The sequence below is a fragment of the Malus domestica genome, chromosome 01, assembly GCF_042453785.1.
Source record: "Malus domestica chromosome 01, GDT2T_hap1".
Lineage (NCBI taxonomy): Eukaryota > Viridiplantae > Streptophyta > Magnoliopsida > Rosales > Rosaceae > Malus > Malus domestica.
This window is the reverse complement of record NC_091661.1, coordinates 9,572,189-9,599,418: the sequence shown is the minus strand read 5'-3', so window position 1 is coordinate 9,599,418 and position 27,230 is coordinate 9,572,189. Positions and strand designations below refer to the sequence as shown.

Genomic DNA, 27,230 nt, shown 5'->3' with positions numbered 1-27,230 from the left:
CATCTCAAATTTTAACGTAAAACTCATGTTAAGTTCTAAACATTAGTGAATCTTCCATATAGGATAATACTTGCATCAATCCACATGATGCATGAACGCCCTACATGTGTGTGTGTGTGTGTGTGTGTGTGTGTGTGTGTGTGTGTGTGTGTGTAAATGTAGGGCGTTCATGCATCATGTGGATTGTTTCATACTTCATGGTCGTTTCAAATATCTTAATTTATTTTAAAAGAACATGATTGGCATAAAACAACTGAGCCTTTGAATTTGTAGAATATTCTTTTTGGAAAGCTGGAATTGCATCTCCAATACGTTATATCACGTTCAACAAAGAAAATCAAACTAAATCAATAGCATGTAAATCAATTCAATAAAATAACAAGTTAATCATAAAAAAATGATTAAAACGTAATACTCCACAGGAAGATGAACAAAGTCTCTTTAGCGCAGCTTCAAGAGCATGATGGTAATGTGTTGTAACCTTATTTACTAAACAATATAATCAGGTGCGGTGGCACAGAGAGAAAAGAAAGAAACGTGTAAGTGTGAGGTGTGTGTTATCTCACCCCATTGTGCCTTTATTTATAGTAGTAGGGAAGGTAAATTCCTTACCCCAATAGGGTTACAACTCTAATAGGATAATATCTAGTCTAAGAGATATGGTAGAATCCTATAAGGATATCCCAGATATGATAGGATTTACACAATCACATTCCTAAACTAATAGGACTGCAACAATGAGTACAAAATTATTTTAGTGTTATTTTTTTATTGTGGAAATGTTTTGAACTGAGATGTAAGTAGGAATTTAATAAAGTTGTGAGTATTAGAACCCTAAATCTATTACAAATTTTTATTTTAAAAAATTATGTAACTCACATATAAATTTATTAATATATTAATGCTAGAGACTTCAATCAAAATCTGAAAACTAATAAAACCTCAAACAATGAACATTAGTAGCTAGGGACCAGATACTAATTTTTCCATATTTCTATTTGCACCCACAAACCCTAGTCATTAATTAAAACAAAAAAATAAATAAATTATGTCGTTCATCTTCCAATATCATTTAGCTTCTACCCCAACAAACAATTCACCTTATCTCAAAACAAATTATGCTCGGCCGGAAAATTCAAAATCAAAGTGAATCAAATGCTCCATATCAATTTCATTCAATAAAAAAAAACTCGTGCATCTCTCTCCAGGCGTTGTCTCCCTTCTTGCCCAAAAATCCTAGATCTACAACAATGATCGGTCCCTTGCTACAGCTTAGGGCCGATGGCAGCCCATCTTTCATCCCTTATAGCTATTCCTTCCTTGTCGTCTTCCTCAATCTTCTCTCCCATGTACTATTTCGTTTCTCCACGATTCCATTTCTCCTCCTCACTAGATGGCTCTCAACGTTTCTGTTTCTCTTCCTTTCACAGATTCCCCATCCCTCCACCCCCCCCCCCCCCCCGCCCACCATTTTGTAGGCAGCCATGGGCATGGGTTTTGTTAATGCACACAACCGGAGGGCCTTAGAACAACGTAATCCGACCGTGAATCTGCAAGAAAGTAAAGAATGAACACAAGATGTATCGTGGTTCACCCCAATGTTTGGGCTACGTCCACACTGATGTTGATTGTATTTCTCTCTAACTGTATGTATGGATTACAAGGGTAAGGGGGAGTCCCCCTGAGAAAGAGAGAGTTTGAGAGAGCTTTCTGTATGTGAGGATCAGAGCTTTGTAATGTGAGAGTGAGGCTTTTGTATGTGAGGATGAGAGCCTCGTTTAGGGGATGTGATGCTTCTTTGAGGGTGAGAGAGCTTGAGGTTTGTGAGGGTGAGGAGGCCCTTTTATAGAATAAGGGCTCCTCACTTATTACATATTTACCCCTCCATTTATTACATAATTACATTTGAGTCCCCCGAGTATTTATACGAGGTCTAAATACAGAGGCCCTAAGTATGGTACAAACAGTAGTCCCCCAAGTCTTCAGTCAAGATAGTCTTTTGGCTGGAGACTTGAAATTCAGTCCATGTGTGGGCCAAAGTAACTAGATGTTGTCTAGAACTGAATACTCGATATGAGGCGGTGCTCAATGTGAAATGATGCTCAACTAGAAGTAGCACATGTTGCGAGGCTACTCGGCTTGTGGCTTATGTTGCCTTGGTTGGCTCGGCTTATGGCGTTGAAGGTGAGGGAGTCCTTTTAATAGAATAAGGGCTCGCTCCTCAACACATAAATGATGGGCTAGAGTTGATGCTCGCGGCGAGGCGGTTGCTCAGCTGGCGACGATGCTTTCTAATGATGGTGAGGAAGTCCCTTTTATAGAATAAAGGCTCAATCCTTAATACATGAATAATGGGTGCTCTCTAATGAAAGTGAGGGAGTCCCTTTTATAGAATAAGGGTACGCTCCTCAGTACATAAATAATGGGCTAAGTCCCTCAAGTATTTTTTATGAGGCCCAATATATGGTACATAGTGTAGTCCCCCAAGTCTTCAGTCAAAAGAGTCTGTTCACTGGAGACTTCAAATTCAATCCATGTATGGGCCAAAGTGGCGGTTGTTCGGAGGCGGTCTTTGTATACCATGCACTGAAGCTTTGTATGTGTAGCTTTGAAAGTGAAGCTTTGAAGTCGGAGCTTCGTAAATGAAGTTTTCGAAGCTGGAGCTCTCAAAGCTGGAACTCTGTAAATGAAGCTTTCGAAGCTGATTGACATGAGTGATGCTCATGAATGTTTATATGAGTGATGCTCATGAGTATTGACATAAGTGATGCTCATAAATGTTGACATGAATGATTTTCATGAATGTTTATGTATGATTGACATGAGTGATGCTCATGAATGTTTATGTATGATTGACATGAGTGATGCTCATGTATAATTTTGGAGTACTAGACGTACTTTTGATCACCTGGTTGGTGATAATAGCAGCAGGCTGCTGAATGATTTTGGAGTACTGGACGTACTTTTAATTACCTGGTTGGTAGTAATAACGGCAGGTTGCCGAATAATTTTTTGTAGTACTGGACGTACTTTTGATCACCTGGTTGGTGATAATAGCAGCAGGCTACCGAATAATTTTTTTGTAGTACTAGACGTATTTTTGATCACCTGGTTGGTGATAATAGAGGGCGTGGCTCTTTTGGGCATATGAGTCTTCGCCCTTCACATAACATTCCAGCCCATTATTTTGGGCTTGCCGTTTTTTTTTTTTTTGGCATGCTGCCTTCTTTACACATTAGTATAACTATACAATAATTGCTCCAGTTTGCAGAAGACAACTTAATAAAATATTCATCAATGATAGTGGGTATGGGCTATAAAGATAAGAGTCTTATCTTTATGGTTGTTTTCCTTAAATGCGAATGGATGATTGAGTGTGGCAGAGGAGAGACATGGGCATGGTGGGAATGATGCTCAATGTCTTATCTTTGAAGATTTGCATGCCTGCTTTACCGCAAACACATCCATAGCTTTTCCATACCGTCCACCTTTAAATCATGCAGCAAATTAGTCTCTTTATATACACCCACTTGTTCCTTTTCCTGTAGTTTTTTCAGAAAAGTAGGAACATGCATGATGAAAGTTGGTGGGCATCTTCTGCGCTGTCATCGTGCCAAGTTGGCTCCCTTAATCAACAAAGAGCTTGGGCTGCTGTGCATTAATTGCTCCTTTTCCTGTAGCTTTTTCAGAGAAGTGGGAATATGCATGATGAAAGTTGGTGGCAATCTTCTGCGCTGTCATCGTGCCAAGTTGACTCCCTTAATCAACAAAGAGCTTGGGCTGCTGTGCATTAGTGAGTAGCCATGCTTTTTGCTTTTTCTAATTTTTTTTTTTTTTTTTTTTGCTTTCTGCAATTATCTCCGACCTAAAAGTTGATGCGCAGAACAGAATCCTAACTCAGCACCAAGCAGGTAAGCTTGAACAGCAGAGTGGCTAAAAGGGTCAATCTGCCAACCGATTCAAGGAACCTGACCAAATTCTTTCAGAATAAATTGATGGCCTAAAGTTGTCTGATCAATCAAGTCCATGTAATGCAGGGTGGCCTCATCGTGCATACACATTTTTCCATTTATGAACTCGAGCTGACCAGCTCCTTGACTTTAGCCTTCAAGGCCGAGCTTTGTTGTCTCCACCATCTCTGAAAGAATGCAATCTCGACATAGATGAACTTCCGATTCTTCTCCTTCAGTAAGGCCGAAATTACAAAGTCGAGGACGTTTTGAACGCAAGCACCGCGAATTGAGTTGTTGGCACCTACAAAGTACTGGTCAACGGTCTTAAGCCACCCGACGTCGTCTTGAGAGTGGGGAACTAAATGAACATTGATTTTTTTGGGGATAATTCCCGTCGTCGTGTTGTAAGCTATGTACTTCGATTTTGCTCCCGGTAACCCAGCCAATAAGATTGTCGTCGCCGCCATAAGTAACAACGACGCCACAGTGGTAGAAGCCATATACTGAAATTATTTACTCAGAGATTGTCTAAAAAAGCATATCAAAAAGCGATCGGTCTCTCTCACTGGACTTCCTTCATCGGAAAGCGAAAACTTCTTTTCTTTTCTTTCATCATTGACACCTTCTGAACCAGCTTTTCTGCCAACTTCAAAAGAATCTGAAAGCCTCTCCACCAAGAACCTTATCAACTTGTATGAGCCCTCTGATGGAAGCTGAGGTCGGCAAGGTAACCGAGGCTCTTGATCCCGGAGGCAACGTCCGTACATAGCTCGAACTGGTCGGCGACTGAGGAATCGGGGAAGGAAGTGGGAAACGGCGTCGTTCTGCCGATGAGGTTGACAGACCGGCCGCCAGCGTCAGGTCTTTAACAGATGACACGTCGTCCGGGACACATACACCAGAGCTCTCCAACGACTTCAGCAGTATTTCCCGCGAATCTTCCATTACCGATTGATGGAATATAAGAGATTTTTTACGAGTTTTGTGCAGATTCGCGGGGCTGCTTGGCAAAACATCCGACCCAGTTGGCCTCCTCCAAGAACACCAGTAATTACATCGACAACTCCATGAACAGCTGAATCATCTTTCCCAGTAATCACGTAAGGGTCACATGATGCTCGGCTGGCTAGGATTGGATTGCGCTTCTTTTAGGGTTGCTCCTTGAGCGAGAGAGAAGAAGAAGAAGTGAAAAGCTTGTGCTTTTCCATGGAGCAGGAGAATGCATTTTTTGTTTTCGGTGCAGCTAAACACGGACTAAGCCTAAACTTCTGTGAAGCGAAGAGTGAGTTGCAGCAGCCAGAGCTCTGTTGGAACATTGTATAGAGAGAAAAACGAAACCTCACGGCGGTGCTCTCTGTTTCTCTCTCCTCACTCTCTCTCTCTCAAGTGTGAGCACTTGAACCCAGAAATCTAGAGAGAGACTTTGGGTGGAGACAAATGAAACGGCAGAGAGAGAAAGAGGATGAGAAGGTGGCTCCGTGGGTTTTCTGGGAAAGCTTTGGGTTTTTGGGTTTTTTGCAGATTCATGGTGGAGGTGAAAAAAATAAAAGAGAACCTACATAGCTTTTCGTGTCGTTTCTTACAGACGACGCCAAATGTTGATGCACAAAACCGGAGGGTCTTGGAACAACGTAAATCCGACTGTGAATCTGCAAGAAAGTAAAGAACATAAGATGTATCGTGGTTCACCCCAATGTTTGGGCTACGTCCACACTGATGTTGATTGTATTTCTCTTTAACTGTATGTATAGATTACAAGGGTGAGAGGGAGTCCCCCAGAGAAAGAGAGAGTTTGAGAAAGCTCTCTGTATGTGAGGATCAGAGCTTTGTAATGTGAGAGTGAGGCTTCTGTATGTAAGGATGAAAGCCTCGCTTAGGGGATGTGAGGCTTCTTTGAGGGTGAGAGAGCTTGAGGTTTGTGGGTGAGGAGGCCCTTTTATAGAATAAAGGCTCCTCACTTATTACATATTTGCCCCTCCATTTATTACATAATTACATTTGAGTCCCCCGAGTATTTATACGAGGTCTAAATACAGAAGCCCTAAGTATGGTACAAACAGCTTTGGAGCATCCCACCCAAATTTGGTACCTTGCCTCCTCCCGAGGTATTTTCCTTGATAAAGGCTTGATTTGTGATTTGGGGTTGAATTCTTAGTTGTTGGTGGGTCGAATCCACCTCCACCTGCTTGATTTTATAGTGGTGACACTCTCCCCAACCTATTTTGTGGTTGTGCTGACTTAGGCGCCTAAATATGTGTCGGCTTTGCTTGCCTGCCTTGTGAAAGTTACGAATCTCACTAGTGTGGTGAAGTTGCAGGTGGTCTAGCCTAGAATGTCCTAGTCCTCCCCTGAGATTAGGGAACCACTGGATTTATTCTTGAATTAATGTAGATTTTGTTTGTTTAACGTTTGGCAGATGATGTGGTTTCACCTTTGAGCGATGGTTTGATAGGTCTAGTCTTCGAGCAATGATTCTATGGTCTCATCTTTCAGCAGTGACTTTATATGGTCTCACTCTCCAGCTATGAAGTTGTGTAGCCTTGCACATCAATGAAGGTAGGTGTGTGCACTGGTATTTGTTTTTTGCGCCTATCGTTCTTGTGACAAATTTGTATTGGTGCACCTATGCTTGTGGTAGTCGTGTTAGGGGTTTTGACGTAATTGCTTATTTGTGCAAATTCACTCCAGATCAATTTGCCCTCTAAACTTGTATGGAGCTGCTAATTTCTTCCTTGAACTTTAATTTTAGCCAATTTCCCCTTGGTGTTAGATTTTAAATATTTACATCCAATTTTCCATCTATTTTGATCACGAAAAACAACATATGACAAGTGTATAAGGGCAAAATGAATGAAAAATTGGATGGATGAAAATTGTATGAAAGTTTTTAAAATCTAATGCCAAGGGGGAATTGGCTATTTATAAAAGTTCACGGGGGGTAATCAACTAAAATTAAAGTTCAAGGAGGAAATTGGTTAATTAAAAAGTTCTAGGGGTTAATCGGCTAAATTTAAAGTTCAAGGGGAAATTAGCAGACGCATACAAGTTCAAGGTGGCTAATCAACACTTAAGTAATAATCCAATAATTAACAACCACATCATTTGGTTTACAAAATTTAGTTTAAAGTTTTGATCTTCCTAGCATTACCCTTTCTTTTAGATTTAATAATATGCACATTTATTTAAATATTTTATTTTTAATCTCAATCATTCATTCCTGTATCATTTTATGTTACCTATTAGTGAAGAAATTTACCCTTTTTCATTTGGAACAAACGAGAAACGTAGTGGGAAGTCAGACAAGTATAAACAATTACCGCCATGGGCACGTTAAAGATACCTAATATATTGTTCTGAAAAGGTATGGATTCCACCAAGCCTTTTTTCTAGTCCCCACACTCAATTTATATACGTGGACTACCAATAGATTTTTGCTTAAAAAATTCTCTCAACCATTAAATTCACCTTTTTGATGCGTTTATAAGGTCCTTCAATCAAGATGGGACATGCATTTTAACATTAAAAACTTTGTACTACTTCTGGTGCCTAAATCTTCCATATTCTGATAAGAAGCCTCCTCTGTTCACCCAACAATGGGCTCTTCAGAGCATTCTGAAGAGGCTAATTGGGTTCTCCATACGCCCCGGCTGCCGGGACTATGGCGTGAGTTTACAGAGGCCTCAGGTGAAGAAATTAGTCCCAAAGATACCCTTCCAGCTCCAGGTTCCACCAAACACTTCAAAAAATCAAGCACTGCCTCATCAGCTATTGACGAGGAAAGGCTTGACATCGATCTTGACCTTGAGAAAAACAGCAGCCTAGTTGAGAGGACTCAGTGGGTGCTGAATGGTCCTGAACCCCCTGGTCTATGGCATGAGCTCATGGACTCTCTGAGGGAAACCATTTCTTGTTGCCGAAAAAAGTACTCGTCTCTCAAGAATCAGCCAACACTCAAAAGTGCAGTCTCTGTCCAGCAGGAGATATTTCCGATTCTTGTATGGGGTAGAAGCTACAACATGTCAAAATTCAAACATGATTTAATGGCAGGTCTCACTATAGCAAGTCTCTGCATTCCTCAGGTAACAAATTAAGTTATTGAACATGCATGTATGAAATAACCACTCATAATTACTATAATAATACAGCTAAATTACTATATCTCATACTTTTAGAACTGAATTATCATGTTATGACTGAATACGAGTTTCATGCAGAGTATTGGATATGCAACTCTAGCAAAGCTTGACCCTCAGTACGGCCTTTGTAAGTCAACTAGTTAACTTAAATATTGGTTTTCTAGTATTTTCTTCCTTTTTATTTTCCAAATATTTGGGAATATATTACTCTAGTATTTAGTTGCATGGATTTACATATATGGCAATGGAATATTAATTTTTATTTCTCTTTAATTTATTTTCTTGTTCCGTAATTGATCAATTGTAGACACAAGTGTTGTACCACCTCTTATTTATGCTGTAATGGGGACTTCAAGAGAGATAGCAATTGGACCTGTGGCTGTTGTTTCTCTTCTTTTGCCCTCAATGATTCAGAAGTTACAGGACCCCGAGGCTGATCCTATTGCTTACACCAAGCTCGTACTCACTGCAACGTTCTTCACCGGTATCTTTCAAGCTGCCTTCGGACTCTTCAGGTAGTATTGGACTGTACTGGATTCGACTATTAGTGCAAAGTGTTAGAGCTCTTTACTATGACATAAGCATCGTATACATTGGATATGCGCAAGGTTGTCCTAATATTTGTTCACATACTTCTTATTCTTAAACTTACCCTTTTTTCATCAGATTGGGGTTTCTTGTGGATTTTCTTTCTCATGCTGCAATCGTAGGGTTCGTGGCCGGGGCAGCCATCATAATCGGTCTTCAACAACTAAAGGGACTACTTGGAATCACTCACTTTCCAACCAATACTGATGTTATCTCTGTTATAGAAGCTGTTTGGACATCTTTCCACCACCCTGTATAGTCTTCTACTTTTCTCCAATGGAAAGAAATAATTCCTTAATAAAATAAATCATATACAATTTATCCAATCATTTATTTCTTTGCATTTCATTTGCAGTGGAGTCCTCATAATTTTTTCCTAGGCTGCTCATTCCTGTGTTTCATCCTAATGTCAAGATTTCTGGTGAGCAACACTTCGAACTTGTTAGTTAGTTATTATCGTTTTGCATGTTGGTCTAACTAAATTATCTATTTCAATTAACGTACACTATTTGCAGGGTAAAAAGAAGAAGAAACTTTTCTGGTTGCCAGCCGTTGCTCCTCTCCTATCTGTTATACTATCGACTCTGATTGTTTATCTAACACGGGGAGATAAACATGGAATTAATATTGTTAAACACGTCAAAGATGGCTTGAACCCTAGTTCGGTGAATCTGTTACAGTTCAACAGCCCCTATGTTGGGGCTGTGGCTAAAGTTGGGCTAATTGTCGCCCTTGTTGCACTCGCGGTCAGTCACATATATACCACTGAAGAACAAATGAATGAATGGATACTAATTTTTATCAATTAGCTCCTTTGAATTGGTTCATATATTGTTTATATTTTGTCAAAATCCAGGAAGCAATTGCAGTTGGAAGATCTTTCTCAACCATGAAAGGATACCACATAGATGGTAACAAAGAAATGATGGCAATGGGATTCATGAACGTAGTGGGATCCTGTACTTCCTGCTATGTTGCAACCGGTAAGCATTGGTAGTGAGTACTGAACATGTGCAACATTCTCACCAGACAAAAAGATGTACCATCTTTCTAACACAAATTGTTTCTGTAAGAAACACTTTACTTTGTTTCATTTACAAGCACTTTTATTCTTTAAGAAAAGTAATTTATTCTCAAAACTGCAAAAAGTGTTTTTGTTTATCTTAATGCACTTTCGAAAAGCACTGTTAGACAGTCTTACATGATCAACTGAAATGGTACAAATTTACAAATGACTTCATTCTAATAAGGAGTAATTAGGTTTTCATCCTTATTTTTACTACTCTATTGATTAAAACCTTATTACTTTTCAATTTTTGATCAAGGTCCTTTGTTTTAATAATATCATTAATTATTTCAATAATAAAATATTTTTTATTTCTAAATATATTCATTTAATATTTAAAATGTTACAATTAGTATATTTATATTTATGGCTAAATTTTTTATCATATATTTTTATTTTTAGTTTGTACCCATTTTTAATTTGCAACCCTTTTTTAATTTGTACCAATTTTCCTTTCAGTTTTAATTTGTACCCATATATTAATTTCTTTTTGTGCCCATATTTTTTAAAGTTTTATTTGTATTGTACCCATATTTTTTTATTTATTTGTACCCATTTTTATTTTTGCTAAATGTACCCATTTTGAAGAATGTACCCATGTTTTGATACAATAATTTTTTGGTTATTTTTATGAATGTACCCATGTACACACACACACACAATAGTATATTTATATTTTAATATTTTTAATCCCACAAATTATGGTTTTTTATTTAAAATCTCATTACTATAAACAACTATAAATTTTAATTTTTAATTTAAAAAATATAGTAACGTACATAGAAATAAATTATCAATTAATTTCAGGGACTTTGATCAAAAATTGAAAACCAATAAGGTTTCAGTCAAAGATTGTTCATAACTAGGGACCGCATCCAAAGTCCCTTCTAATAATGATACTTCATCGATTAATTCTTGTATAATTTTTACTACTTTGCCATCTTATTAGGACGTAATTCAGTTCCTTTTCGGTTAAATCATGATCATGAACAGGTTCATTCTCGCGCACAGCCGTTAACTTCAGTGCTGGTTGTGAAACTCCTGTGTCAAACGTGGTCATGGCCTTTACTGTGATCATATCACTGCAGCTGTTGACAAAGCTCTTGTATTACACACCAACAGCAATCCTTGCTTCAATTATTCTCTCTGCTCTGTCCGGGCTTATTAACCTGAGCGAAGTCTACAAAATTTGGAAGGTTGATAAGTTGGACTTCTTGGCTTGCATTGGAGCCTTCTTTGGGGTCCTATTTGCATCCATGGAGATTGGCCTTCTAGTTGCGGTAACATATTATATATAGCTCTTAATTACTTTGTCTGCAACAGTAGATGCATAATTGCGTATAAAATCCATTATACAAAAGTATGACGGGACAGGACCCAATTATTTTTAATTATTATTTTTTGGGTCAACATATAGAGCACATTTTTATTAGCCTCAAACCTTAGCCGTACGTTTACAAGCTTTCCTCATTTGTATGGAGCAAGGTTTTAAAGGATGCTATGTGCTAATAGGGTGGTGAACAGAGGTCTAGCACCTAGGTGTTTATGCGGGATCTAGGTAGAGGAGTAGGTTATTTTTTAATTTTAATTTAATATGTTATATAACATATAAATAAATGTCTACTTGTACTTAAAAAAATAAATAATTCTATTCAAATACATAAATTGCAAAATAAAAAGACATATAAATTATATATAACAAGTCTCTCACAAATTTATTAAAAAAAATACAAAATAGAAGTTATTTATTTTTTGTTTAAATGAGACTCGCAACCTAGGCAAGTGTACGTGGATTAAGTGGACGTCTAGGCAGTCGCCCTTTTTTATTTTTTAAACGTCTAAGAATTAATCGTGGCGGTGGCTAATTGCCCAGCTCCTAAATAGAGTCTAAGCGGCGCTAGGCGGGCGCTAGACGGTGATTTTTAAAACACTAGTATAGAGTATTGTTATTTACATAAGAGAATCTCATATAGAATGATAGGGTAAAATGTGTCATTAAATAAAGCATCCCCAAACAAGAATTTATTAATAAAAAGATCTTAATTAAGGTGAATGGATACATATATGATATATGGTTACTATATTGTAAATACAAGTAAACTACATATTTGTACTATGTTTTAATATTACATGACTAATTATGTAATACAAAGGTTTGGTCTCGTAAACAATATTACTTTTGTAAAGCAGATATATTGCGCTTTACTACAATGATTGGATAGTGATAATGCCTATTGATGCGAGTTTGATTCTCATTGATCCCCTTCTTCCTCTCTCTTAATATTTAACAATTTAACTTACTAATGCTAATATTTAACAATTTAACTTACTAACGCTATTATTTGGAGGAAGAAAAAAAAAACCATTACTTTTGTAAAATAAATAACTAATTAACAATGTCCAAAAAATAAAAAACTAAAAAGTAGACGAGTGGGATACGAGGACCTCAAACCAGCAAATGATTTTGTCATACATGGAATAATTAATCTTGTTCCTGGGACATTGAAGCATATATGATTAAATTAATTGATTTGGAGGCATTTCCTTTTTGGTAAATATTTCTAGGTATCTCTTCAATGAACCATGTTTCACATGTATCAATTCTAGAATTTCATTGAGTCTCGTCTTTTAGTCAACCTACCAATCAAGGATACATAGTTACTTATAAATGAATTTGATATCAAAGTTTGATATTAAAATATTAAAAAATAAATTCATTTATTCTCCACTATTGATATCAAATCTTAAAGTACATTCCTTAATTAGTAGGTGACGAAAAGAACATTTAATTGGTAATACGTTTTATTCTATTACAAAATCTCCAAATGGACTTTTATTCATAAACATTTTCATTACTTAGGAGAACATTGAAACTTTTATAAAAAAAAAAACGAAGTGCTTCTTGGTAGAGCACTAACACATGTAATTTACTAAAAAGTTGTTTATAACTTTTAAATCTTTAAACTTTTTTTATGTTAAACATTATTGGAATCATTTTTAGTTATTTAATCTCATAGAAGTAGTTTCATAGGCATCTGATTCTGATACTTTTAACCACTGACAAGTTGCATGTGTGTGTGTGTGTGTGTGTGTGTGTATGTATGTGTGTGTGTATATGTGTATGTATGTTTTGTAGGCATCTTTTTAACGATGCTTATGTTCAAAAGATGTCTCTAACAGTTAATTGTATGTTTTGACCAGGTGATCATATCATTCACAAAGATTATTCTCATCTCAATTGGACCAGGCACAGAAACACTTGGAAAACTTCCTAGAACTGATATGTTTTGCGACACTGCTCAGTATCCTATGGCTGTTAAAATTCCTGGAATCATGATAATACGTGTCAAGTCTGCCTTGTTTTGTTTTGCAAATGCCAATTTCGTCAGAGAAAGGTATGTATTTAATTGTACAAATACATATGTAATGAATCTTTTATTTTTTTGGTGAATAGTAGATTTAATAAATCTTAAAAACCAATTATATATGAAAATTAACATGTATTTGTATTGTAAATGCAAGGATTGTAAGGTGGATAACTGCAAAGAAAGGGGAGGACACCAAAGAGGCAATTCAACTCGTAATTCTTGACATGTCTAGTAAGTGGCTAAACGAAAAACTAGAGACAATGTCTTTAGAATCTTGGATCTAAAACTAGTCATTCTCGATGTCCATTTAATTATGTTTATTCTTCAAAATAGACTCTAATCACTAAATTCGAAACCCAAATGCTTAACCCATATATACATCCCAAAATGTATGGTTTTCGTAAGGACACGAGCACTATAAAGGCACCAAAAGCTTTTGAGGTAGACACTATAAAATATTTGGGTTCATGCACAATTATTATTAATATCTGTGCTTTCTTTGATAGACGTCAACATTTGTGCTCTTTGCTCGTGGACAGGCCGTACTTAAGTGCTGGTCCCCTATATATAATTGTACATATATATGCAGCTTTCAAGAGATTTATATAACCTCCTCTCCTTTGCTTTTACCCCCTTTCTGTACGACAGATTTGATTAACATTGATACATCGGGAATAGCTACTCTAGAGGAGCTGCAAAAGAATTTGATCTCCGAAGGAATTGAGGTAAGACATCGACTAGTTATTCGCCCTTTTGGCTTACAGGGATCGACCTCTGCATTTTAAAACTTGTGACCTCTCTCACTGCCTCTCTCTCTCTCTCTCCCAGTTAGCCGTTGCAAACCCTAGGTGGCTAGTGATTCACAAACTAAAGCTATCCAACTTTGTGGAAAAAATTGGAGGAAGGGTCTTCGTGACCGTCGGAGAAGCAGTGGATGCAAGATTCACTGAAAAATTGCCACCACCTGCTAATGCAAGCTGCTAGCTAGCTCTTCCATAGAAGCGCTCGATCGCAACATTCTCATTCAGGTCTCTTGTTTCCTGCTTCTCATGTGTGCTAGCTATGATATATAGTCCCATCGATCCCACTTATGTATATAGATGTGTAGGGGGACGATATAAATAATGAGATGATGGTTTGAATATCTTCTCACCCTCTCTTCCTCCACAAATATCTAGCGCTAGCTAGCTTATGTTGTTGTTGGTTTGTGATATACAAGAGATGTGTAACATATATAATGCAGTTATAATCTAATGTCTCGTACTTGTAATGTTGTGATGTGTTTTTCAAATATAACATATACAGTGCGCTGAATCTGCTGATGTGATGATGGATAGTTATATAGAGAGGACCACCATTGAAGACTGGGTAAAGTTAATTCCCATATATTTGTGACCCTGCCACTATGATTGGTTGGCCCAAAGCACAATTGAAATATCGTCAACCACTGAAACTACTGCAACCGTACAAAGTGCCCAACTCAAGGGACAATGTGATTGGTGGGCTCCTAATATATGATACGTGTAGTTAACAGGTTGTGTTCGTTGTGTGTCATTTTGTGCTTCTATATATAGATACTATTAGCTAAAATAGTTCTTGAGATTGACATAACTCCTCACTTTGATTCTTGAGATTTGAAATCGATAGAAGTTGTTCTTAAGATTGGCATAACTCCTCATTTTGATCCTTGAGATATATCGGTAGAAGTGATCCATGAGTTTGTCCACCATCAATTATTTTGGGCATTCCGTGAAAAATTATGTTAAATAAGTACTAAAATGAGAAAAACAATACCCTCAATTTAATAAAAAAAAATGGGCCAAAATTGTTTGACAAAAATTGAATGTATTTTTGTCATTTCATCCTTATTTAGTGGAGATTTTTCATATAATGACCAAAATAATTGATGGTGAACAAACTCAGAGACCCTTTTTATTGATTTCAAATCTCAAGTACAAGAATGAAGGAGTTACATTAATCTCAATGATCATTTTGGTTAAAAAGCCTAAACTTAATTGTTTTATTCACATGATACTTCTTAAACTGGTTTTAATATAGTAAGAGCTATAATCAAGTTAGATAATGATGTAATGACTCATTTAGCGTGAGTCATGTCGTATTTGCGTGATGTGAAGAAATGTCTCATATTGGATATTTGGGTTACTCCTTTTTATTGCCATTAATTTTACGGAGCAATCTCAACTTCCATCAATGTTCATGTTTGTCGTCCAAAACCCGCTAATTCGAATTCAAGTCGTGTGCAACGAAATAAGAGAAAATATGGCGAAAAGAAAAACATGCAAAGTGCAGAATAGGATGACATTGATCTTTATAAAAAAAATAAAGAATGGTTGAATCAATTAATTGAGATTAGTAGTAACCAATTCAAGCTGTTGCTATTGTTTGCTAATTTCTAAAGTTCTGAAAGTCAAACACTTTTAACAAAAGCTTCTTAATTCTCCTTTCTGTAAGTGTGACTGCAGGCAGTTCAACAAGAGGTCATCTGCAGCATGTCGAAATGGACGCTCTTGGGTTCATCACCGGAGTAGCGAATGAGAATGCTTCAGTATGTTGTTAAGAAGCTGATTTCTTTGGGCTCTACACAACAGATTCTGTACCCTTTCTGTCATCTGCTTTCAAAATACATAATTAATACTCAGTTAATCTCACTTTCATTAGGTTTGAATTAAAGACATTAAATTATAGTAAATAAAACCTTTCCCAAGCTCCCCTTGAGGCATATGGAACAGCTCTAGGAGAACAATTAGAAGCAGTAGTTGGTGAAGACTTGCGGCTAGTTTCCTCTCTGAATGGCAATTTCCCGTTACTTCTACTCCGCGTTGTGATCGTTGAAGAGCCAGGCCAGGCCAGTTTCCATTTAACATGCCGGGGAGGTTTGCTTCCTATTCCCACAACACCACACAACATAATAAACATCGATCACAAGGTTACAAATCAAGTTGAAGGGATAGCTTTTATTCATTAACTGACAAAAGAATAAAAGAGAGTTAGATATGGTCTAGTGAAAGTACCAAAAATAGCACGGTTGCACAGTTCTTGAGGACCTCCAGATTCATCCTAACGTCTTCAAGGCTCCTATATATGTTTGTAGATATATATAAACATACAATTAATATTTAAACATTAATTAAAAAGTGATTATTGCATGCGAACCTGTGCTTTTGGTGCCCAAGATTGAAGTATGATGCCAATGTTGCCATCTAAACATATACACATAGATCACAATGGATTGGCTTTGCAGCCAAAAATAAAATTGAAAGTAAATAATCTTCATGGTCCCAATTTGTAATTAACATTTATATCTAATTACCTTCATATTGCCAGCTCTTCTTCCAAATTTACCAGTTAACACCCCTAAAGAGTCCATCATCCCAACCGGCGTAGGTGCAGGCCTACCGATCTCTGCAAAGCCTCCTTAATCTGAACGCAATCGAATCTTCGAATGTTGTGGCCTGCCCACACCCTTCCATTCAAAATGCTGAATATCTTATCAGCAACTTCCTCAAACAAGGGTGCTTTTGCAACAGTTTCCTGAGTGATCCCGTCAGACCGGCCAGACCTCAATGCCACAGCAGACAAGTCCCCAGGCCTAATGAGTGTGCTCTAGGTTTCCAGCTCAACAAGGTTCTGAGGGCAAACCACAATTGCACCAAATTCTAAAACCCAGAACCTTTGTCCAGCTTTATTGGGTACATTTGTTTCTATGTCAAAGAACACAATCTCTGTTGTGCCTTGTTTGGATGATGAAGTTGAAGCATCCATTTGAGGTTATAGCTAGTTTTTTCCGTCTTTCGGGTATCCGGGTTTTGGTAAATTTTGTCATCATTATGTGCAGGTTATATATTTGAAGGGTTAAGGTAGGGGTGGGTTCAAAAAACCGAAAACCAAACCGAACCGAAACCGAAAAAACCGAACCGAATCGAATTCTTTTGGTTCGGTTCGGTTTTAGTGATCTAGAAACCGAACCGAACCGAATTAATTAAATTAATTTTTTTATTTAATTATTTGTTTTGGGTATTATTTTCTAAACCTAATTTGTAAGTTAAAATGTGCTAAACCCAATGTGTTGCCAAACTTTAAGCTCAAAATATTAAAAAAAGGCCTATAAAAACTCTAAACCCTAACCTATTATTTCTCCTCCATATAAGGTTCCGGAATCAAACCTCCTCCTGAAGTACCTACATCCATCTCCATAGCAATGTCTACTTCTACCCCAGCTTTCTTTTCCAAATCTACTCTCATATAACATGTAACATAATCCATAAACATTTATTTCGGGTAGATTACTTGGGTAATTTGTGATGGAAAAAAAATCCAACACACACTAAATAAATCCACCCACGTATTACTTTTACTAATCAAGTTGTCAACATGCAGTTACAAGCAAACAACCCTGATCTTTGAACAACATCATACAATTTAACTTTTCTAAGTCATTTGTACGATTTTTGTGTTGTGAGGTTGTTAGTTTGGACTTTGGAAGACTTGATTGATGATTTTAGTTCAACTTTAAATGTTTATTTTCATTGTCTTTGATTCTAGTTAGAATGCTTATGTTATGATTGTGTTAGATATGTTAAAATTTAAAATTTCAATGTTTTTCATTTTTTGAAAGAAAAAAAAAACAAAAAACCAAAACCGAACCGGAAAAAACCGAACCGAAAAAAAACCGAACCGAAAAAAACCGAAAAAAAATGAACCGAACCGAAATTTCGGTTTGGTTTCGGTTTTGGCAAAAAACCGAACCGATTTAAACCGAACCCACCCCTAGGTTAAGGGAAGAAAGAAATGAGAAAGGCCAGAGTTGAAGGAAGGGTATTCCTCCTATTTGAGATTGATTTACTTGTGGTTAAAGTTAAGAGCTTAGGCTTTGGGGGTCCTTTAGTCCTTAGCTTCCCGAAGATTTCATGTACAAAAGTACTTCCAGGGAATTGCTTTTGCCCTTTTTATTGTATTTGCTTTTGAAACGGTAACCTTAGGAGCGAGCCTTCCTTTTAGACAAGTAATCTTAACCCAATGCAAATGAGGCCATTGTTGATCAGTATGTTGGCAAATTTGAAGCAAAGTCTCCTAGGAGACAGGAATATGCTTATTCCCTCTATCCTCTTTCCGCACATATTCACATTGTACTTAACCTTTCGACAAGATGCATGACGTGAATGTGAATAAGAAAAGTTCTTGTTTCAACAAACGCGGTTAGGCTAGTTGGACAAGACAATGTGTCTGTTCCATGCACCAAAGTTTTAATCCCTCTCTCATACATAAAAATAGTTTATAATATCGAACAACACTTAGAGCCATTCCTCTTTCAATGACGACATAACATCATTGCATTGTACAAACGTCATATTTGATGTTCTTATCATCATCTAAGGATCATTTCTAAGAAATTTCATTCAATTTGGAGACAATGTAATGGTAACAAGTAAATCCTCTCGATGAACTGTCAAATTTGTTTGACTGATACGGATGACTAAATGTTTTTCGAATTGATTGAAGTTTTCTAGAAATATGATCTTTACGTTGGGATAAAAGGAGTGAACGGTTCGACCCTTCATCCTACGTTGGGAATAGATCAAGTTTTGTGAGCATTAGGATGAAACAATAACCTCTGGTTTTGATAATATGATAAGAAACGCATAACTTAAGCATATGGAATTCTTGAAATCCAAATCAACGAAACAAACACGCCTTTGTTTACATTACTGTTAAATACAACGCCAGAAGAATTATTTTCCACCTTCCCGACATGACCAACTTATTCGTAACTTCAACTCAGATACTAGAATACGGATTTACACCAAGTAGAACAGTGGCAAAACCAGAAACATTTTAGTTAGTAACACCGGCCACAGGCTTTAATTCAACAAGAGCTTTCTTAATTCTCTCCACAGCTGCCTGTACGGTGGGAAGGGATGCTGCGTAGGAGATTCGTATGCACGTGTCATCTCCAAATGCATCTCCCGGTACTAGTGCAACCTGTAAATGAGCAACAACCCATGCCAGCATTTTATTCAACCATCAACATTTCAAACTACAGTAGCTATTAAAATGTGGATCTTCCGATGTAGCAATCCGATGCATACCTGACCCTTGTCAAGTAGGTAACGGCATAGTGACTCTGAATTCTCAATTTTACCAAATCCTTCAGCCTCTGTTCCATAGTAAGCGCTGAAATCTACGAAGAGATAGAAAGCTCCCTGAAAGTGAGATGCGAGATAGTGAAGAAATTAGGATAGCAAGTAGAATAGAAAGAGAGAATAACAGATGAAAAATAGTAATCCCTCGAAGGAGTGCTATATACTCCAAGACAAGGGGGGAAAGAAACAGAGACAAATAAAGGGAAGGAAACGGATCATTGGTACCCTGGGTTCTGAGATCTTGACACCTGAAAGTTCGCCAAAGCTTTTGACCAAGAAATCCCGTCGCTCCCGGAATGCTTTCACCATAACAGAAACTGCCTCCCCACCAGCAAAACCAAGACCTAATGCAGCCACTCCTGCTTTCTGTGATATACTACAGGCACCTGAGGTGAACTATGGCACATTACACTGGGATTAGGAGTGTGTAACAAACTGCAAAAACAAAAACATACATGTCCCAATATTGACCTCCAAAGTAGGCCAAATTATTCAATAATCCCGACATCTTTCAATGACCTTTTTCTTATGACAACGACGCCAATTACTCATCCACCAACTTAACTTGGGTTGGAAAGAACCCTGTTCCGCTAGAAATAAATTGTAAAAACAAGTTAGCTACGCATTATTTAAAATTGGCCGGAGGGCTTGGATTTATTGTTTAGGTGGTACCACTCGGGAAATTCTTTTTTGACCAGGCTACATAACGGGCAGAACTAGAAACTAATTGGACGAGAAACCAAAAACTCATTATGCAGGTAGGAACTTGAGAAGAATGAACCAGTCAAATGGCTGGGAACACCTAACAGAGTTCCATTAAATAACATTAAAATATAAAAAACAAATAAATCAGTTGCGACTTGCGAATGAAAGCTAAGGAAAGTAAATTTGAATAATCCTATGCTGGATTCACTTCTCCCAACCATTTGGTGAGTCCTATTTCTAAGAGCGTACAAGCTAGTGGTGGCTCTTGTTCTGAAACTAGAACTGAGTGGTAATGTTTGAATTGTCAAAACTTTGGGCATTTTCCAGCACAATGTCCAAAACGATCAGTGGTTTTTACTGATAAAAAACATTTATTCACTATACCACCCCGTGAGCAACATATCCTTGGTGCTCTCTGCTCCTTAAGAACTGTCTCTCAACTATAATTGTGTTTAGTTACTTTAATGTGGTTGACCATCAATAACATTCAAAACATGTTAGACTGTCAGTTTAACTTCATGTAAGGTAACTGTTAAACTAGTGGTCTGCCCATTAAGGTATCGGTTTAACTGCATGCATGATACCTCTTACTGTACTTTACAACACATACTTCCCCATAATTCCAAACTTCAACTAAAGATTAGAACTTCCACCACTAGCTCCATGTTTAATATTTCAACCTAGTAATGAACTTGCATTTACAATGCCAAGCAACATCAATCAGGAATCTGTTTGAACAACTAACATTACCTTCAATATTTTCCCGAAGGTACATCTCAGATACTACCAATTTTCCTAAGTGTTGAAGGGCACATATATTTTCTTTTTTTCCTTTTAGTGTTTACAAGAAAGTGTTTTATCCAACCGAAAACTGATAACGAATGCCAAAAGCTAACAGGAAGTATATTTGAATAACACAATAGTAAAAAAGGTGCCATCATCACATGTTAAATGATGGGAAAAATATATTTGGAAGATGCATAAAGTACAAAATACCTGACTCTGGAGCTTTCCACAAGCCGCAACAAAGTGTTTAGGCCCGGCAATATATCCAAGTCGCCAACCAGTCATTGCAAAAGCCTACAAAAGTACCACCATCTGAATGTCAACCTTCAGCGTCAAACCTACCGCCTTTGGTTTTTTGTTTTTCACCATTTATCAAGAATCATGGAAAAGCCACCTTTACAGAAGAGGAGTATAAATTTATGCGGAGTTAACAATATGGTTACCTTAGAAAACCCATTGATTGTCAGAGTCCTCTCCCACATGCCTGGCAAGGATGCAAAGCTTGTATGCGTTGCCGGAGCATAAATTATGTGTTCATATATTTCATCAGAAATAACCTGAATGAAACAGTAGCGGAAAGTTCAGGTTTCAAATGTTAAGGTGCAGGTAATAAGTACAGGTCTTTTAGTTCAGGTACAGTGAGGGTACCAGAAGCCTAGGATGCTTTGCTACAATCTTAGCAATCTCTTGAAGCAAATTCTTGGGGTAGACAGACCCTGTGGGGTTGGATGGAGAACAAAGAATCAGCAGTCTTGACTTCTCAGTGAGTTTGGATTCGAGAAGTTTAGGATCTACGAGAAAATCATTGGAGATGCTCGTTGGAAGAATCACAGGAGTTGCATCGGCCATCCTTGCCATTTCAGGGTAACTCACCCAAAATGGAGCTGGAATCATAACCTGTGAGTTACATGATTATCCGTAAATGTGTGTCACCTTCCAAGAATTCACTTGAATGCAAATTAACCACCAACATATACACCCAAAAAGAAGAAAGAAGATAAAGAACATTCCTTAATTATCGGGCCAACACTTGGTCTCTCTAAACTAACATGCTTCCGAATTGAAATTCAAGGACATCACGGTATGATATAATGATTTCATATCGTATTAAGATACCATGCCTAATGTTGATTGCATTATACTATGAGTACTAAAAATTTAGAAAGTAACCTCATCCCCTGGGGAACAAACTGCAAGCACAGCTTGAACAATGCTCTGCTTGGCTCCATTGCTAACTACGATCTGATCCGGTGTGTAAGTGATCCCATTCTCCTCTAAAAAAATCAGAATCGTTACTTACAACTCAAACCATATAACATATAACATATATCTCAACATTCAAGAATGAGAACAAGAAAGAAAAACCGAAAAAGCCGAACCTTTGAGCTTATGACAAATTGCTTGGCGCAGCTCCAAAGTCCCTGCATTTGGTGTGTACCTGGTGAAGCCTTCGCGAATCGCATTGATACCCGCCTTTAAAAACGAAAAAACAAATTAAAAATTGAAAACAACCCATCATCCGCAATTGAAAATTGGGATTACAACAACAACAAACACAAAGAAGGCCACGTATCACTCCGGTCTAGCGGTATTCCTTCACTTGTGAGTGAGAGGTGAGGCGAAGTTGAACCACATAATAGCAAGCCAAGGCTAGCCCTGTTAAAAAAAAAAGAAAAAAAAAACATGAAGGATATGGATTGAAAATGTAGAAGAAGAGGGTACCTCAGCTACGATGGAAGGGGTATCGAAATCAGGTTCGCCAGCAGCTAATCGAATGACGGGCACTCCGGCTTGCACGAGAGCCGTGGCCTGGTCGGTAATGGCGACTGTCTTCGAAGGCTTGACGGAGTTGACTCGTGGGCTCAGAGAGACGTCGACTTCCACTTGGGACTGGTCATTGCCAGTCACTGCCACCGCCATCACAACTCCTCCTCTTGATCTACTCTTACTGTTGCTCCGACGCGTGAGAGGAAGCAAACGAGGCTGACAAGGGAAACATATGGATTTTGGGTTTGAACCCAAATCGGATCCGGGGATTCGGGTTTCGAAACTGGGAAGGGCAATGCTGGAGGTCGATGTCTGGAGGGAAAAGGCGGCCATGGGGGTGGGTGGAGCAGGTAGTGGTGTTGGAGTTGGATTGCTCCTCCAATTGGGTTTGGGTTTGGTGAATTGGATTCTTGCATCTTTTAAAAGACAAGGGGGTTGGTGGGAAAGCTGACAGGATTGACTGACAGAGTATTGAGGTTAACGGTTAGATACCTTATTCTACTCTGTCTGCAGGATAAACGTCACATAAACTTTGTTAATTCCTTGTTGGGATTCGTAGAGTCTTTTTTAAGTGAGGGGCCAATGTATTTTAATTGTTACCCGAACTTTTTAGTGTCATTATCCGACTCCGGAGTCTTAAAAACCCTTACCTTAAGCGGAGATACCAAAAGGAATGATATAAACTCTGGATCACAGAATCTCACTATGATTTACCGAATTTCATACAAGGTTATGAAATGTACATACTGTGGTACCTAAGATGATTAAGTAGAATGAAGTTACTCGACCTAAAATATGGAGATTGCATGAAGCAATTCCTTTTCAACCCATCCAAAACCGAGAACCTAGTCATATTAACTAGTATGATGATGAAGATGTAGAAATACATTTTAACAATGATAGGTTAACCAGGCTAAGTTTAGGTCAAATGAGTGTTGATTCCCTTAGACAAAACCCTTTCAAAACAATTTTTTTTCAAGAATACAACGCCTGAATCAAGCTTATATGAGCAAGACTATGAAAGAACTATCCTAGAAGGCCTTAGAAAAACCCAAGAACAAGTGCATTACCTGTTCTATAAGGTCGAGAATACTGGAGCCACAACTCCCTCTAGGAATTCTAGGAATCTATCCTTACAGCCTGATTTTACGTGGGATGATGTTGAATCTAACATCTGTGTGATAACAAAATTTGAACCAGATTATGATTTTATTGAGAAAGATTATTTCAGCGAAGAGAATGCTTTGAAAAGAGAATGACTAGATAAAACCTACAACACAGAAAGAAGAGCTTTCTTGAAAAAGCTTCACTACACCTTCATGATAGAAAATGGGATTAATACAAGAATCTTTCCTTGGTATGAATGGTGTGCTAAGAAATACAACTTTTCTGAATACACTCAATGTATAAGCACTTTAGATAATCTATTTAAGACTTATACAACAATAGAAGGAAAAAAAAGAAAGAGTGATACATCAACCAGAAAAGTCCATCCAGATCAATTCAAAAGGAAAAATTGCCTCCCCTTATAGAGAAATCCCTGATGGAGGACAGAAAGTCTCTTTAGAGTTTCTGCTGTGATATGGCAAAATATTTAAACAAACTTGTTTCATCAATCTTTAGGTCAACAAGCCTCTAGGATAGAGAATTCATTAAAGACCAATGATTCTCTCAAGTCTAGAATTTGGAACCCTAAATAACCAAGAACATCTTCCAATTCTTCTGAAGAAAAGAAGAAGGTCGACCAACCAATTTTTAAACCATCTCCTGATCTTAAGGACTATAAGTTAGGAAATAATGATAACTTTATTGATCATTTGGCAAAAAGATTAAGCTCAATAAAACTATTAGAGCCAAATGTCTCAGTTATTACGGAAACCCAAATTGCTGATTTGGAAAAGCAATTTGCCGAATCAACCTTAGACCCACAGGTGAATATGATAAGACAAGGACACAAAATCACAAGAACACCTATCCTAAAAAATTAGGAAAACTAATGAAAAATACTTGAAAATTTTGAGTTTTAACGATAAGGACAAAATAAAGGGTAAAGTGAATAGTACCATGATTGACTTTTTAATGTAAAAATATGGTTTTTCGTTAAAGTGAACAGTATCAAGAGCTTTTCGTTAAAGTTCCCTAAAAAATTATTATCCTAGGCCAACTTATGTAGCTGTTCAATTTGAAGACAATGATTTGGGCGAAAAGGTTTAGTATGATAGAAGATCAATTGTTGAATGGAACATTGATGGACAAACATATTACTAAGTAATTAATACTATGAGACACATGATGATTTTCTCATATGCCAGTAAATTATAAGGAAATTCGGATAACGCCATTGCTCATGCAATAGTAGCAGGATTTATAGGACAACTTCGTGGATTGTGACATTTTCACCTAGGCGAAGAAGGAAAAAGACAAATTCTTGCTGCCACAAAGGTAAGAAAAATTAATGGGCAGATAGTAGCTCAAGAAGGTGTGGTGAATACCCTAATTTACACCATTTACCTTTTTTGTTGGATCTACTGAGCTTCAACAAGATAGGTCTAGAGAACTCCTAATGAACTTAAAATGCCTGGCTTTGTCTCATTTTAGGTGATATAAAGATGTTTTCTATGCCAAGGTCTTCCTTAAATCTGATTGTAATGCTGATTTCTGGAAAGAAAAGTTTATTTCTAGACTACCTGCTCTATTAGATGAAAATGTACGAAGTCGGATAAGAGTAAAATTTGGAGGAAATATACCTTATGACAGGTATACCTGTGGAGAACTTACCTCTAAAATATGTGCTGAAAAAATACTTTGTAATGATATGAAGCTAAAACAACAGCCTGATAAGTAGAGAGCCTTAGGATCATAAGAAATGGGAGATTTCTACAAACAATTTGGTTTTGAACCTAAAGGTCAATATTCTTCAAGGAAACCCTTTAGGAAAACAAAAAGATTTTCCATAAAATACTCGGAAGATAGTCCACATAAATCCTCTAAACCTTACATGTCGTTTCGCAAGCACAAATTCTAGTCTCGCAAACAAAAAAAGATGAGAGAATGACCAGATAAAAAAACCTCTTGTTTCCTACAAGCATGAAAAAGTTAGACACATGAGACCTCAATGCCAAATAAAAGAGAAAATTAACAATCTCAATCTAGATGAGGGTCTGAAAGGGCAATTATGTCAACTAAGGTTAAACTCATCTGATTCTGAAGAAAGCAAGAATGAAGTTGCAATTCTTGAAGATAAAGAGATATTTACATCATCAACAGATGCTAGCATCACCGAGTTAGAAAATGAATGTGCTTGCAAGCTAAATCTATGTGTTATCACCAAAGAAAAAAAATCTGATTTTAGACTTAATCGATAGGCTAGAAGATCCTTTAGAGAAAAGAGAAGTTTTGAAAAAAAAATATTTAGATTTGGCAAAAGAAAAGGAAAAGCCTGAGCCTAGTGAGAAACAAGCAATAGAAGCTTATAGATTCAAAACAATCGTTGATAGAATAGCTGGAAAAAAAATAGCTAAGAAAGAACCTACATTATCTGAAATGCAACATGAAATTAATGTTACAAAATATGAAATTAAAGGATTAAAGCATAGAGTTCAATCCTCGAACTCTATCATTTCTCGCCTGAAGAAGAAGTTCGAAATAAAGGCAATAGAACTAAAATTGAAAGCAAGTTTCATCATCTGATGGATGACATTGTAGAAAAGAAAAAGAATAAGCCACCAGAGTATGAACCAGTTTTGGAGCTTGGTGATCCGAACAGCAGCATTTCAACCCTGAAGTATGTTAGTAGCATTGACAAGGTGATTTCTCAAAAATGGTATTCTATAATTACCTTTGTTATTAACAAAACTTTCAGGTTCTCCATCGAAACACTCATTGATTCCGGAGCAGATCTAAATTGTATAAATGAAGGAACTGTACCCACAAAGTACTTCTCAAAAACATCTCAAGGTCTGTGTAGTGCAACTGATCAACCTATGAAAATTCAATATAAAGTGTCGGATGCCGCAGTCGTTCAAGATGAGGTTTGTTTTGAAACTCCTTTTGTTATGGTTAAAGGACTAAGCCATGCTGTGATTTTAGGTATTAGGTATTCCTTTTATCAACATGTTTTATCCATTCAAAGTTTCTGAAGAAGGTACTGAAACTGAAGTTGAAGGAACAAAGGTAAAGTTCACATTTTCTAGACGACCCCAAATGCAATATGTAAATTCCATACAAAAGAATATTCAAAACAAAGAAAAATTTCTTTGTTCTCTGAAAGAAAAAATGCATTTTAAAATGACTGAAGAACAACTCACTACAAAGATAGTAAAAGAAAAAGTTGAGTCCACCCAAAAGAAATTTGAAAAACAGGTATGTGCTGAAATTCCAAGTGCCTTTTGGGATCGTAAGAAGCATATTGTCGAATTACCCTAGAACCTGATTTTGATGAAAAGAAAAATCCCACAAAGGCTCAACCCATTCAAACGAATAACAGATTAATGAAGATTTGCAAGAAAGAAATCAATGAACTTCTTGAAAAGAAGCTAATCCGAAAGAGCTATTCTCCTTTAAGTTATTCAACATTCTATGTAGAAAAGGACAGGTATAAAATTGCATTCAATATCCCATTTAGACACTACGAATGGAATGTAATGTCTTTTGGATTAAAGAAAGCTCCTTTTGAATTTCAAAATATCATGAATGACATC

The 27,230-nt window shown here is 37.1% G+C and overlaps 2 protein-coding genes and 1 pseudogene across 2 annotated transcripts; 1 reads left to right on the top strand and 2 right to left on the bottom strand.

Moving 5' to 3' along the window:
• Window positions 1-7,455: 7,455 nt before the first annotated feature.
• On the top strand, window positions 7,456-14,425 carry LOC103420556 (low affinity sulfate transporter 3). The gene is made up of 12 exons (XM_029104774.2): window positions 7,456-8,032; window positions 8,168-8,216; window positions 8,397-8,604; window positions 8,756-8,930; window positions 9,033-9,098; window positions 9,193-9,423; window positions 9,534-9,660; window positions 10,737-11,023; window positions 12,945-13,138; window positions 13,266-13,342; window positions 13,760-13,836; window positions 13,940-14,425. The coding sequence occupies exons 1-12, from the start codon at window positions 7,547-7,549 to the stop codon at window positions 14,093-14,095; spliced, it is 2,133 nt and encodes a 710-aa protein (XP_028960607.1). The 5' UTR covers window positions 7,456-7,546; the 3' UTR covers window positions 14,096-14,425.
• A 1,001-nt stretch (window positions 14,426-15,426) lies between these two features.
• Window positions 15,427-16,921, bottom strand: LOC103409993 (protein NEN4-like; annotated as a pseudogene).
• Window positions 16,922-18,772: 1,851 nt separating this feature from the next.
• LOC103409994 (bifunctional aspartate aminotransferase and glutamate/aspartate-prephenate aminotransferase-like) lies at window positions 18,773-22,959 on the bottom strand. Its single transcript, XM_008348768.4, has 9 exons — window positions 22,486-22,959; window positions 22,143-22,236; window positions 21,934-22,037; window positions 21,412-21,660; window positions 21,207-21,320; window positions 20,974-21,057; window positions 19,498-19,668; window positions 19,219-19,332; window positions 18,773-19,111 (listed from the first exon to the last, which is right to left on the bottom strand). The coding sequence occupies exons 1-9, from the start codon at window positions 22,861-22,863 to the stop codon at window positions 18,965-18,967; spliced, it is 1,455 nt and encodes a 484-aa protein (XP_008346990.3). The 5' UTR covers window positions 22,864-22,959; the 3' UTR covers window positions 18,773-18,964.
• Between the last annotated feature and the right edge of the window lie 4,271 nt (window positions 22,960-27,230).

Bases quoted from the DNA above. Each gene is read 5' to 3' on its own strand.
- LOC103409994 (XM_008348768.4), bottom strand. From the start codon at position 22,863: ATGGCCGCCTTTTCCCTCCAGACATCGACCTCCAGCATTGCCCTTCCC. The intron at 21,321-21,411 runs GTACCCTCACTG...TGTTTCATTCAG, and splicing joins CAAAGCATCCTAGGCTTCTG to GTTATTTCTGATGAAATATA. The intron at 19,112-19,218 runs GTATGCATCGGA...GCTCATTTACAG, and splicing joins ACCTACTTGACAAGGGTCAG to GTTGCACTAGTACCGGGAGA.
- LOC103420556 (XM_029104774.2), top strand. From the start codon at position 7,547: ATGGGCTCTTCAGAGCATTCTGAAGAGGCTAATTGGGTTCTCCATACG. The intron at 11,024-12,944 runs GTAACATATTAT...TGTTTTGACCAG, and splicing joins AGATTGGCCTTCTAGTTGCG to GTGATCATATCATTCACAAA. The intron at 13,343-13,759 runs GTAAGTGGCTAA...TCTGTACGACAG, and splicing joins CGTAATTCTTGACATGTCTA to ATTTGATTAACATTGATACA.